The sequence below is a fragment of the Thamnophis elegans genome, chromosome 4, assembly GCF_009769535.1.
Source record: "Thamnophis elegans isolate rThaEle1 chromosome 4, rThaEle1.pri, whole genome shotgun sequence".
NCBI lineage: Eukaryota > Metazoa > Chordata > Lepidosauria > Squamata > Colubridae > Thamnophis > Thamnophis elegans.
This window is the reverse complement of record NC_045544.1, coordinates 114508468-114521406: the sequence shown is the minus strand read 5'-3', so window position 1 is coordinate 114521406 and position 12939 is coordinate 114508468. Positions and strand designations below refer to the sequence as shown.

The 12939-nt window shown below is 44.2% G+C and overlaps 1 protein-coding gene across 2 annotated transcripts; it reads left to right on the top strand.

Moving 5' to 3' along the window:
* Nucleotides 1-4757: 4757 nt before the first annotated feature.
* STMN4 (stathmin 4) lies at nt 4758-12531 on the top strand. 2 transcript variants are annotated; one of them, XM_032216640.1, is made up of 5 exons: nt 4758-4770; nt 6173-6268; nt 6815-7020; nt 11655-11846; nt 12472-12531. In XM_032216640.1, the coding sequence occupies exons 1-5, from the start codon at nt 4758-4760 to the stop codon at nt 12529-12531; spliced, it is 567 nt and encodes a 188-aa protein (XP_032072531.1). The 2 variants fall into 2 exon arrangements, with proteins under 2 accessions (XP_032072531.1, XP_032072530.1); XM_032216639.1 differs by having other exon boundaries at nt 6812-7020.
* The last annotated feature ends 408 nt before the right edge of the window (nt 12532-12939 follow it).

Sequence of the window (12939 nt, the reverse complement as noted above, 5' to 3'; positions counted from 1 at the left end):
CTTTTGTACTTACCTGCTGCAAAAATTCTGTATTCAATGACAGTAGCCCCCAACCTTTTGGACACCAGGGCTCGGAGGGGGCGTGGTTTCACATGCTGCCTGCATCCCATGTATTTCTGGCATGGCACGGACCAGAGTTTGGGGACCCCTGCTCAAGGAGACAGAATTCCAGGCAAATGGAATTCTTTCACAATTAATAAAGAGGGGTTTTTTGGGGGGGGGGGCAGACTGAACATTACATATCTCCTGATAGTTGAGAAAAAGCCATCTAATAATAAATAATGGCAAGTTTTTTTTGTAGTTCTAGTTTTATTGCAGTTTTATTGTAGTTCAAAGCCCTTGTAAGTTCAAAGTCTAATTTATGTGTTGCTTATAGAAATGGATTAAGAGTTCATTTTTCAACCTACACTCACTGTACACTGGAAAGCTTCTTCTTCACTGCTGCAACCTATTAGGTCTCATAATTAGTGAGTGGGGTGATCCTTATGGTTTCACAGAAACTGGGTCAAATCAAATGAACAAAGAATGGATGTATGGAACGCTGCTTTTTTTCCAGAGTTTCTTGTAGCAGCATCTGGAAGTATCCATGCATATACGATCAAACTAGTCATTTCTGGAAGAAAGGCACTAGTCTACATCAGAGGTGTTGAACTCAAGGCTTGGGGGCTGGATCTGGCCTACGGGGTGCTTCGATCTGGCTTGCAGGGCTACCCTAGAAAGAGCAAAAGACCAGTCTGTGGTGACTCTGCTAGCAAAAATGGAGCTTGGGAGGGTCACGTGTGGCCCTCCCAGGCTCCATTTTCAGCTGTGATGGCCTCCTGCCACCCTCTGCCAGTGAAAATGGAGCTTGAGGGAGCAACATGCAGCACCCCCTGAGTTCCATTTGCACTGGCAGAGGGCAGCAGGAGGCTGTCGCAGCTAAAAGTGGAGCTCTGGATCCTGTTTTTATTGGCAGAGCGCTTGGGCCACCATAGACGTCCCCGACATGAGTGATATCAAGCTGGCCACGCCCACCCTGGACCCAGAAGTCAAACACAATCCTGATGTGCCCCTTAATGAAATCGAGTTTGACTCCCCTGGTCTACATTGTATGAGAAGGACTGAATCTAAAACATCTCTTGTGTTCCACCTTTGTGTCATGTTCACACAGAACTGAATGATTCTTTCAGCTGGAAATTTAAGTACTCTAATATCTTAAACTGTCTGGACTATAAAAGAATGTGTTTCTGATGTTCTTGTTATTCTTCCTCCCCATCATTATGATCCGATTCATGTTGATGTTGATGTTTGATGTTTATTTTATTTATATGCCGCCCTTTCCCCCCGAAGGGGACTCAGGGCGGCTCCCAACTCAACTAAGGGAGGGGGATACAGACAAAAAAATTAAAACAACACGCAACAATACATAATTTAAAACACACAACAGTCATACCATTCGAGAAGGGGGTAGAAGCTTTTTAGCCCCAGGCCTGTCGGAATAGCTAGGTTTTAAGGGCTTTGCGGAAGGTCTGGAGGGTGGTGAGGGTTCGAATCTCCACGGGGAGTTCGTTCCAGAGGGTCGGAGCGGCCACAGAGAAGGCTCTCCTCTGAGTAGTCGCCAGTTGACACTGGCCGGCGGATGGAATTCGGAGGAGGCCTAATCTGTGGGATCTAATCGGTCTAGAGGAGGTAATTGGCAGCAGGCAGTCTCTCAAGTACCCAGGTCCAATACCATGAAGGGCTTTATAAGTGACATGTAACCATGGTTTGATGAATAAATTGCAGACATCTGAATTTGCACGTATGCTAGGCCACATTATGGCTCAGCACCATACCTGCACCCAGTGGGTTTTGTTTGCCAGACCCTTTTCAAGATCTCTGCAGATTTCTTAAAAGGCAGCGATCTAAATTGCTTCTGGGTGGAGCAGTTCCATCTGCCATTTCTTCTATTGTTTGAGCTACATTCTTCCTCCCTGGTTGTGAGAGCAGTGTTCACGCATGGAGTCACCCCAGACATGGGGCCAATGTGTTCCAAGACTGAATCAAACTCTCAAGTCAGCATTGCTTAGTGTGCTTCTTCAACTTCTTTAAAATGATCTCTGCAACTGAATGAAATCTAATCTTGATAGTTCATGCATGCGTTTTATTGATTTACAGAATTTATATGGTTGCCTATTGAACACATATAGGCATGTGGTGGCTCAGTGGCTAAGATGCTGAGCTTGTTGATCAGAAGGTCGGCAGTTCAGCGGTTCAAATCCCTAGTGCTGCGTAACGGAGTGAGCTCCTGTTATTTGTCCCAGCTTTTGCCAACCCAACAGTTCATCAAAAGCACGTAAAAAATGCAAGTAGAAAAATAGGAACCACCTTTTGTGGGAAGATAACAGCGTTCTGTGTACCTTCAGCATTTAGTCATGCCGGCCACATGACCACGGAGACGTCTTTGGACAGCGCTGGCTCTTCGGCTTTGAAACGGAGATGAGCATTGCCCCCTAGAGTCGGGAATGACTAGCACATATGTGGGGAACCTTTACCTTTACCTTATTGAACATAGCCATGGCTGTCTAACAAAAATCCAGAAAAGCATATTATAAAGCCTCTGATCACAAAATGGAAACAATATTAAAGTAACCATAACACCATAGCCAGGGCACCATTACAGACTCATAACACAACCACACTTAGAGTGTCTCAATATCGCATCCAAGGACCTGAAATATCACATATCAGTCATTGCAGCCTTCCAGAAGGCCAAGAGAGTTGTGGCCCTCTGGATCTCAGAGGTCAGGCTGCTCCATGCCAAGCGTCACAACAGTGAAGGCACATTTCCTAGGTCCCACCAGATAATATTGAGCAGAGGGGACCTGGAACACCCAAATTCTGTTGTGCCTGGTGGGATGGACAGAAATCCTCAAGAGAGAGGCACTCCCGCACGTTATCTACCCCGTTTCTTCACCATGGGCTCCCTTTAAATACCTTTTGTGGCCACAGGATATAGCCACGGACCCCCCAAGATTTAACTGAAGATTTAAACCAACTTCACCCTTATTTAAAACCATAACATTTCTTCAAACCTTCGTGGATTCCCTGTGATGATTTCATGCCCCCCCCCCAGGGGTCCATGGACCACAGGTTGAGGATCACTGATGTAAGGCTTTAAAGGTGGTAATTAGAACCTCAAATTGCACCCAGAAGCACACGGAGAGCCATTTCAGCTGGCACAACAGTGGCGTAGCACAAGAGAACCTTGGTGTACCCAGAAGAGAGCATGCCACTGCATTCTGAACCAGTAGAAACTGTTTTTTTCAAGGACTCATGGAGCATATAGTAGCAGCAGTCCAACTGGGAAGTGACCAAGGCGTGAGTGACAGTGAGCAGAACCTCCCAGTCCATGCATGGGTGCAGTTGCCACACAAGATGGATTTGTGCAAAAGCCCTTCTAGCCACAGTTGCCACGTGCTTTTTGGTAGGAGCCATCAGTCCAGGAAAACTCCCGTGATGCATACTACATTTATTAGGAAATGTGCTACCCTGGGAAGCCACTCTTGTTTTGCTCAGATTGACCTGTCGTTCTCCATCTAGACACTGATAGGCTCCAGACTCCGTTGATGGAATGATGGCATGATTAAAGTAAGATAAACTACAGTACCCTTCTGATGATTTAGGCTATGAGAAATGTGTGTAAACATATGCAAAAGGCATTTAATGCTACTTTTATGAATGGTGTAGTGGCCTAGAGGTGGAGCTCTCAACTCACAATTAGGAGGCTGTGAGTTTGATCCTAGATAGAGGCAGATATTTCTCTCTCTGGGCACACAGAGAATATATCTGCTGACCAAACTCTGCATTGGTGACAAGAAGGGCATCTGGCCAGTAAACACTCTGCCACCTCCATTCAGTTGCCTACACTCCACCTGGCAAGGGATTATGGGGTCGTTAAAAGAAGATGATTTAATGCTACCTTTATGAAATATGCTGTGTTTCTCCATGAAACAGAAAAAAGGTTGATCTTCACTGGCCAAATAGGCAGAAATTAAAAGATTAAAGGCCCTTTTTATGCTTGACTTATTGATGTTTAAATGCATCAAGTAACAACTAGGGAAACAAGACACAGAGTTTTGAATTGCACGTAATTTTGATCTGCATCTAAGAGTTGAAGATGTTTAGCACTTCCACATCAAAAGCCCTGCATTTCTGGGTCCTATATCTTTGTGGCCATCCCTCAACTAAGAGGTTATCAGTTAGTGAAACTCAGTCTTAGCAACTTTAAGGTAGGTGGACTTCAACGCTTCAAATGGTGTTTGATGAAAGAATTCTGGGCGTTGAGAAACACTGAGTTAAACTATTCATATTCAGCAGACCAATACTGGGACATTTCATAACATATTATAGTAGACTAAAATAAGGGTTTGGTCCTTGGTTGTTCAGAGTTAAAATAAGGAATCTATCCTTAAATGGAACATAGGGAAATTGGGGATAACAGAGCTGGGCCGAGTCTAATGGCTGATGGAAGGAACGTGAAGCTGCCGGGGTGAACAGCTCGAGATCTTTGTGGGAAATTCACTTTTGAGCACTTGACCTGAAGTGTCTTGCATATTGCATCCCCTTGCAAATCCCACCGCTCATTTCCTTAAAGGGACAGAAGCAAATTGAAATTCACTCATGTGTTGTTTTGTCTTTTGCTTGTCTCCTCAGGTTGCTAGTAGGCTCCACTGGTTGTGATCTTCCCCACCCCTGACAGCCACCAAAGCAGCAGGAGACTAAGAACATCAGACACCATGACACTGGCAGGTATGGGAATGCTTCCTTTTCAGGGCTTTTCTGCATTGGCCTTTGAACATAGTATAAGCATCCCCTGGTTACATTTCCACTCTGCTATTTCCTTATAATGTGGCCATATGTCACTCATAGTTCTGCAGGTGTTACAGTAGCGTGACCTTTTAGTAGGGTAACCCTTTAGACTGATTTCAATGCCCATGCTTTTAGTGACCCAAGAAAATGGAGTCAGCTCAATGCCCATTAGCCAATTCAGGCTTGTTTGGCACCACTCTTCCATCTCTGGTTTTTCTTCTATGTTATTAACAGAAACAGACCTTGAAGTGGTTGTGTTGGGTCTCTAACAATGCTTTGAGCTCTAAGCACATAGCGTTTATAAACAGTATCCTGAATAACAGGAAACGAGCTTCCTTTAATCTTCTCAGCTGTCCTTATCACTCTCTGTATGGACTTTCTATCTGACGCAAATCCTTGTGACATTCTCACAGCTGGAGTATAGTGCTCGTGCATTGGTTTAGTTGTAAAGTGGCCAAAAAAAGGGAGATAATATGTGTGACTATCCTGTCTTTCACTCTTCCATACTCACATCAGATATCTAATATTATCAGATATCTGTTTCCCTGGCTTCCCATGCTTTAGTTAAATCCCCAAGGAAGATATCAAAAGTATTTTTTTCCCATGGGATGTTTTAGCAGTAATGAAATTGGCATAGCTCAGGGGAAATGGAGAAATCATTGAGGGATTTTTTTTTCCTTCTATGCCTAGAGGAATTCAGATGAATCATCTCTGTATTTAATTTCTCTCCTTGAAAATTTGCTGGAAAACCTCTAAAGACCATTGGGCACCAAATTAACTACCCTGTTTCCCTGAAAATAAGACCTCCCGGGATAATAAGCCCAATTGGGCTTTTGAGTGCATGCACTAAAATAAGCCCTCCCAGAAAATATTGCAACACAGCAGCAGCCATGAAGTGACTACACTCGCTGCCTCCTGCACCTCAAAAATAATAAGACCTCCCCCAAAATAAGGCCAAGTTCTTATTTTGGGGATCAAAAGAAAATCATATCCTGTCTTATTTTCACAGTAATTGATTTGTCTTCTCTCTATATGGGTGCCTCTTTCCTCTCTTTCCCCAGTTCCAGAACTTCCTTTTGAGATATAATCACCAGATGTGGACACACAGCATTTCAAGTACAACTGTATTATGAATTTGTATAAAAGCATTATCAGAACTCAGCATCTGAAAATGAAGCCAATAGCAGCTCTTCCTCTCCCCTTCTCTGCCATTCCTTTCCATATCGGCCATGAGATGAGCATGAAAGCAGAAAAAACCCTGTCGCCAGGAACAAATGCCAGGGAAATTGCTAATAAAACCTCCTTTTTTGTAATTGTATTTCAATTTTCTTATTTCACACAGCCTACAAAGAAAAAATGAAAGAGCTCCCCCTGGTGTCCCTCTTCTGTTCCTGCTTTCTCTCAGATCCTTTAAATAAACCATCATATAAATATGAAGGTAAGTGGAAACTGATAGTCTTGCCAAGAAAGCTATAGTTTGTTTGTTTGTTTGTTCATTCTCTCTCTCTCTCCCTCCCTCCCTCCCTCCCCCCTCCCTCCCTCCCTCCCCCCTCTCTCTCGCAAAAATAGCTAAGCCAACCAACTTTCATGTTGCTCCATGGCAGCTGCTAGATTTCTAGATGAGCCAATAATATGAGTTGTATGAATTTAGCCTTTAAGAAGAAATATATATTACTGCTTCATTTTTATCTCTGGCTCAGTGTCATTTGCCAGCATGATGGAAGAATAGGCAGCAAAGAAGGGATTTTGCACACACTGATTTCCAAACTTGGAAACCTTTTCCTTTCATGCCTACTTCTTTGCTGATGAATCCCATCATGTCTGCACCAAAGGACCTCAATGTTGCAGGGGACACTTCAGATCCTCTGTGAGACACAGATTTCCAGTAGTTTTCCCTGCAGCCTACAGTAATTCTGCCCACTGCTAGTTAAACTGCTTCTTGGCATATTGATTCTTCAGCTTTTCTCTCCCTTTTGTTCAGTAGACACTGTAGACCTGACCTGGTGTGTCATATCTGACATGGAGGTCATTGAACTCAACAAGCGCACCTCTGGACAATCCTTTGAGGTCATCCTTAAGCCACCGTCCTTCGATGGGATCCCTGAATTCAATGCCTCCCTGCCTCGACGGCGTGACCCATCATTGGAGGAGATCCAGAAGAAGCTAGAAGCTGCTGAGGAACGACGTAAGGTGAGAAATAGTTTGTACCTGCATGATACCCACAGTGCAGTTAAGAAATTTAATGGGCTCTATGGTAACAGCAGGCCATCCCTTTGGATAGTAAAACATGTTATTTATTCATCCATTGAGCTAACCATCCTGTTTTGAGGATTCTCCCTCTCATTCTGCAGAGTAAGGGATTTAGTCTTTGCCTTTCCCAATGGCACCAACCTTGGTAAATAGTTTAGACATTGTAGAGGACAATTTGATCATGTGAATAAACCAACAGGGAATCTGCCCCACTCTTTTTAATGCCAGGAAAAGTATGAAGGTTTGTTCTAGAAACAAAGATTGTTCTCCAGAGTCTACCAAATTACTCTAGAAAAAAAACTCTCCCTGTTTGGGTGCCTCCAGAATTATGGACATTAATTTCTAGAATTCTTCACAGAGCCATGCTGGTTGGGAATTATGGAACTAAGCCCAACACCTGGAAGGGTCCCAAGTTGGGAAGTCTTCTCTAGAAGACAATATATAGTTGCTAATTTTCTGTGTTCTAACTAAACATTACAATGAATTTGAAAAACTGACCATTTTACACTGCCTAGTTGAGTTCATTCAATGTACTAGTTGGGTCAGGTAAGGGCTTCCTATAAGTGCTTCCATTTATAGAATGTGCAAAACCTGATTAATTTTAATCTTAGTTAGAGGATTCCCCCCACCCACATAAAGTGTTGTATAAACCCAGCTTCTTTGGTTAGTTTAGGGTTCAATATATTGTCCCTCTGTGAAGGAGATGGGCTGTTCCAAAATATGACAAATAAATCATGCAAACCAGATTAAGTATATTGTACAAACTCAGCCTCTCTCTTAATTGATATTATTCATATACATGTTTTATTACAGTTGAGATAGTTAAGCATTTGCTTAATCTAACCCTGTGATGGCAAACTGATGGCTCCTGTGGCACGCGGAGCCATATTTGGTGGCACACCAGCTGTCAGCTCTAGCACATGCATGATAGCTGATTTTTCACCCTTCCAGAGGGTCAAGGGGTGGTGGTGCGTTTTCACCCTTCCCATGCTTCAGGAAAGCCTCCAAAGGCTGGGGAGGGCGAAAAATGGTCCCAAGTGGCCAACTGGAAATTCGGGAACAATCTGTTTCCGGCTTCTGGAAGGCCTCCGGGGGAGGCCGTTTTTGCCCTCCCCAAGCTTCAGAAAAGCCTCCAGAGACTGGGTGGTGGTGGTTCATGCACACATGCGTGGGGGTGTGTGTCACACTTGCATGTACAGGTGGGTGGGGAGATTGAGTGGGCACGCGTGAGTGGCTTGCTGGCCATGTGATTGGGTGGGAGTGGCTTGCCGGCCATGTGACTGGGCGGGCATGGCCAACTTGTAAAATGTGGTGAAACTCACTTAACAATGCTCTTGGTTAGCAACCAAAATGTTGCCTCAGAAACTCTGGAATTTGTAGCACACAAGTCTTAAAGTTGTCAAGTTACAAGATTCTTGCACCCCTAACCCTTTAGAAAAAAAAAAACCCCAGGGGTGTTCAAACTTGACAGCTTTAAAACTTGTAGACCTCAACTCCCAGAATTCTTCCTCTTGCTCTTCATCTTGATGATGTGCGGACGGGTGGGGGGAGGGAGCTGGAACCGGTTCTAAACGGCACTGTAGATTCGTGGAACCTCTTCTATAGAAGAGGTTAGAAGTGGCAGGAACCCACCCCTGCTGTAGACCCATGACAAACTAAAGCTTGGATTTCAGAGAAAAATCAAATATAGGGCCAAACTTAACCCACATCACCAACTTTGCAATGGCTTCCTCAGTGAGGTACCCTTTGTGCCATCTTTGTTGTATTTTTGGCACCGGGCAAAGGCATTCTTTTTCTTCTTCCAGGTTTTTAATCATGATGGTGGCCATGAAGGTGTGATCAAAGCCCTGCTTATTTTATGTGCATTGCAGCTGGGGCTTAGATCATGGATGCCATCCAGGGGTGGGATTCAACTGGTTCACACAAGTTCGGGCGAACCAGATGCTAATTTTACATCTGGTTCACTGAACTGGTAGTTGGAAGGACTGGCTGGCCCCACCCTGCCCACCTCTCCCCATCCCTCCCAGGAGTCTCCATGCATCCTGTTCATCATGTCAGGTAAGTGCAGGGCTCGCATGGAGGCTCTGGGAGGGTGAAAAACCCGCCTCCCGGAAGTCTGGAAATGGGCCTGTTTCCGGTCTCTGGAGGGCCTCTGGAGCCCAGGAGAGGCCATTTTCATCCTACCGGAGGCTCGAGTAAAGCTTCTGTAGCCTGGGGAGGGCAAAAATGCCCCCCCCCCATGGGGCAGGAGGTCGAGTAGGCCACGCCTCTCATGGCCATGCCCACCCAGCAGCCGGGCAGAGAACAGGTTGCTAAAAAATTTCAATCCCACCCCTGATGCCATCTTAACTTTTTTGACCATTCCTTATGGAGATGCTTGATAGTGCTTTAAAGTAGATATCTGTTTGAATTGTTTTGTAAACCATTTTGAGATTTGTTTTGAAAAATGTACAAATAAAACATGGAGATATTTTGTGTCAATGAATCAGGTGCCATGGTTTGCCATTGATTTCTAGTAGGAGCTGAAAGAAATGAGGTTCTTTCAGCTCTAGCTTTCACATAGACTTGCTATATTGACAGAAACAGAAAACAAAACTGGGCAAATTCTCTTTAAAAAACAACAACTAGGGAAAGCAATCCATCCCACTTAAGTGTTATCAGGAGGCCATGGAAAATATTTTTGAAAATGCTGTTCTGCTGAAAATAGGTTACTCGCTTTTGCACTACGTGATCTTTGAAAGGTCATATCTGATCCATCTCATTACAATTACTTGACATTTTACAAATTAAAAGCCAGGTTAGCCTGTTTGGGCTGCTGGTTAATAGTATTCTATAAAGCAGTGTTTCTCAACCTTGGCAACTTGAAGTCAAGTTGTCAAGGTTGAGAAACACTGCTATAAAGTACCCCTTAGGATACATAGATGGAAGTGAGATCCTGACCTGCAAGGGAAACTGGTATAAGTTAAATTGAAAGATTTTGTCCCAACATTGTTACTTTAACCATAGAGAAGAAGGCTGGGGATATTAAAAAATCTGCATTCATGACACTGAACAGGTTTCCTGCTGTACTTAAGCATTCAGCAGGTGAAAGAAGATTTCCCAAATCTATCTTGATGAACACAGATTACAAAAAATATACTTGGTTGGAAAATGGCGATTGACAAATGTCAAAATCCCTATAAGGCAATTGGAAATCTGTCTTAGCAATAGCAATAGCAGTTAGACTTATATACCGCTTCATAGGGCTTTCAGCCCTCTCTAAGCGGTTTACAGAGTCAGCATATTGCCCCCCAACAACAATCCGGGTCCTCATTTTACCCACCTCGGAAGGATGGAAGGCTGAGTCAACCCTGAGCCAGTGAGATTTGAACAGCCGAACTGCAGAACTGCAGTCAGCTGAAGTAGCCTGCAGTGCTGCATTTAACCACTGCGCCACCTCGGCTCTAGCCATAGTCTTCTTAGCCATTCATCAATTTAGCTATGTACTTTAGCCAGGGTGGTGCAGTGGTTAGAGTGCAGTACTGCAGGCTACTTCAGCTGACTGCTAGCTGCAGTTTGGCAGATCGAATCCCACCAGGCTCAAAGTTGACTCCGCCTTCCATCCTTCTGAGGTGGGTAAAATGAGGACACAGATTGTTGAGGCAATATACTGAGTTTGTAAACCGCTTAGAAAGGGCTGTAAAAGTACTGTGAAGCGGTATATAAGTCTAAGTGAGCCAAGTGAGCCAAGGTGGCGCAGTGGTTAAATGCAGCACTGCAGGCTACTGCTAGATCAGCAGGTCAGCGGTTCAAATCTCACCGGTTCAGGGTTGACTCAGCCTTCCATCCTTCCGAGGTGGGTAAAATGAGGACCCAGATTGTTGGGGGCAATATGCTGACTCTCTGTAAACCGCTTAGAGAGGCCTGAAAGGTCTATGAAGCGGTATATAAGTCTACTGCTATTGCTATTGCTATTGCTAAGTGCTATTGCTATTGCTATTGTTGGACTACAGCTCACATAATCCTAAACCAACATAGTCAGTCTGGACAAAAGATTTTTGGAAAAGGAAAAGAAGGAAATCGCGATACAACATTTGGGAATGCCATCTATCCCCAATTTTAAATCAGGTAAAATAGAAAGTTTCTTATAAAAGTAGTGTTGCATACTTCACACGTATATATTGATATTTGTGCTGGAGTGTGCATGATATATTCCAGCTGCGTTCATCTCTTGTTGCAAAGCTCTTAGTAATAAACATCCCTAATTTTGTTTTTGGGCCAGGCCAGGAGGCAAGGGTTAGACATGAGTGAACTCTGACATACACAGCAAACAGGCTACTGAAGCCCAGTGCTGATATTTGACTTTTTAACAGGTTGTCTTTCTATCATCAGTCATTTAGGTGTTGAAATGTCTTTCTTCATCAAGTCATCAGATCCAATCTTGTTATCAATGCAAAATAGCCCAGTAAAGCATAGATTTTGTTAGCTGAGCTTCATTTGGAGCCTTCTGTGTCTAAACTAGGCTCTGCTGCATTGTCCTTTGGTCATTGCACCCGATATATGTACATCATTCTCATATTATTCTATGGCTACAGTACCAGGAAGCAGAACTCCTGAAGCATTTGGCAGGAAAGCGGGAACATGAGCGGGAGGTCATCCAGAAAGCCATTGAGGAGAACAACAATTTCATCAAAACTGCCAAAGAGAGGCTGATACAGAAAATGGAGTCCAACAAGGAGAATCGAGAGGCACATTTAGCTGCTATGTTGGAACGTCTTCAGGAGAAGGTGAGGGGTCAACACTAGTAAGGATGGAGATGGAAGGTGTGGATTGCACTGGATCAAGGCATGTGTGCTAGACTACAATGCGTGTGAAGAAAAACAGGGTGGCTCCTCTTTCAGGATTTTTATCTTCAGTTCAAAGAGCTGATAGCTGCTGAAGGTCCATTAGATGTATCTTGTATGAACCCAGTAATTGTGTTTCTATGGAAGCCAACTAGATGTCTCTAGGCACATGATAGCCTGTTTTTCTTTCATGGTTATTGATATCCAGAGATGTGCAGCTTCTCAAGAAGATTGATGGAAGCCATGGGACTCCTATGCATGAACATCATGGTGGCCTAGAGGTGGAGCTCTCACCTCACAATCAGGAGGCTGTGAATTCGATCCTAGCGGCAGATATTTCTCTCTCTGGGCGCAAAGAGAAAATATCTGCTGTGAGCTCTGCATAGGTGTCAGGAAGAGCATCGGGCAGTAAACGCTCAGTCCATTCAGTCACCCTGATTCCACCCCCAGTGCAAGGGATTACAGGGTAGTTAAAAGGGGAAAAAATGGGAGTCCTATGCATGAATTTGCCTATCCCACTAAATTGATGACTCTAGCCACATCTTGTGATATCTTTTTTTTTTTAAAGGATAAGCATGCTGAGGAGGTCCGGAAGAACAAGGAATTAAAGGAAGAGGCCTCAAGGTAAAGAGGCCTTCAAGCAGATAACAATTTGGACTGACAGCTCCAAGGAAAGATGGCAGCAGGCGGCAGTACATGGTGGAGGCTGCCTTAATGCAAAGTGTTGACTGAGGAACTGGGATTGTCCTCTGCTTTCGTTGTTTGTGAATGTAAGAATTGATGGGGAGAAGCCATCTCGCGTGTTTCAGGGAGGGAGGGGGACATAAGGGGAAAAGGAAGTTGTGAAGAAGAAATGTGCGTATCTGGGGAGGGAAGAGGGTGGGCATGGATGAGAAGAACCCCCCCAAACAATGAGATGATTTGTTTTTTGTTCCCACATGGGTCCTTCTGAAGATGGAATCCAAATACAGGAGGGTTGGTAAGAATACTAATTTTGGAGGGAAGTATTCCAGAAAGGGTGGGGGTGGGCTGGGTT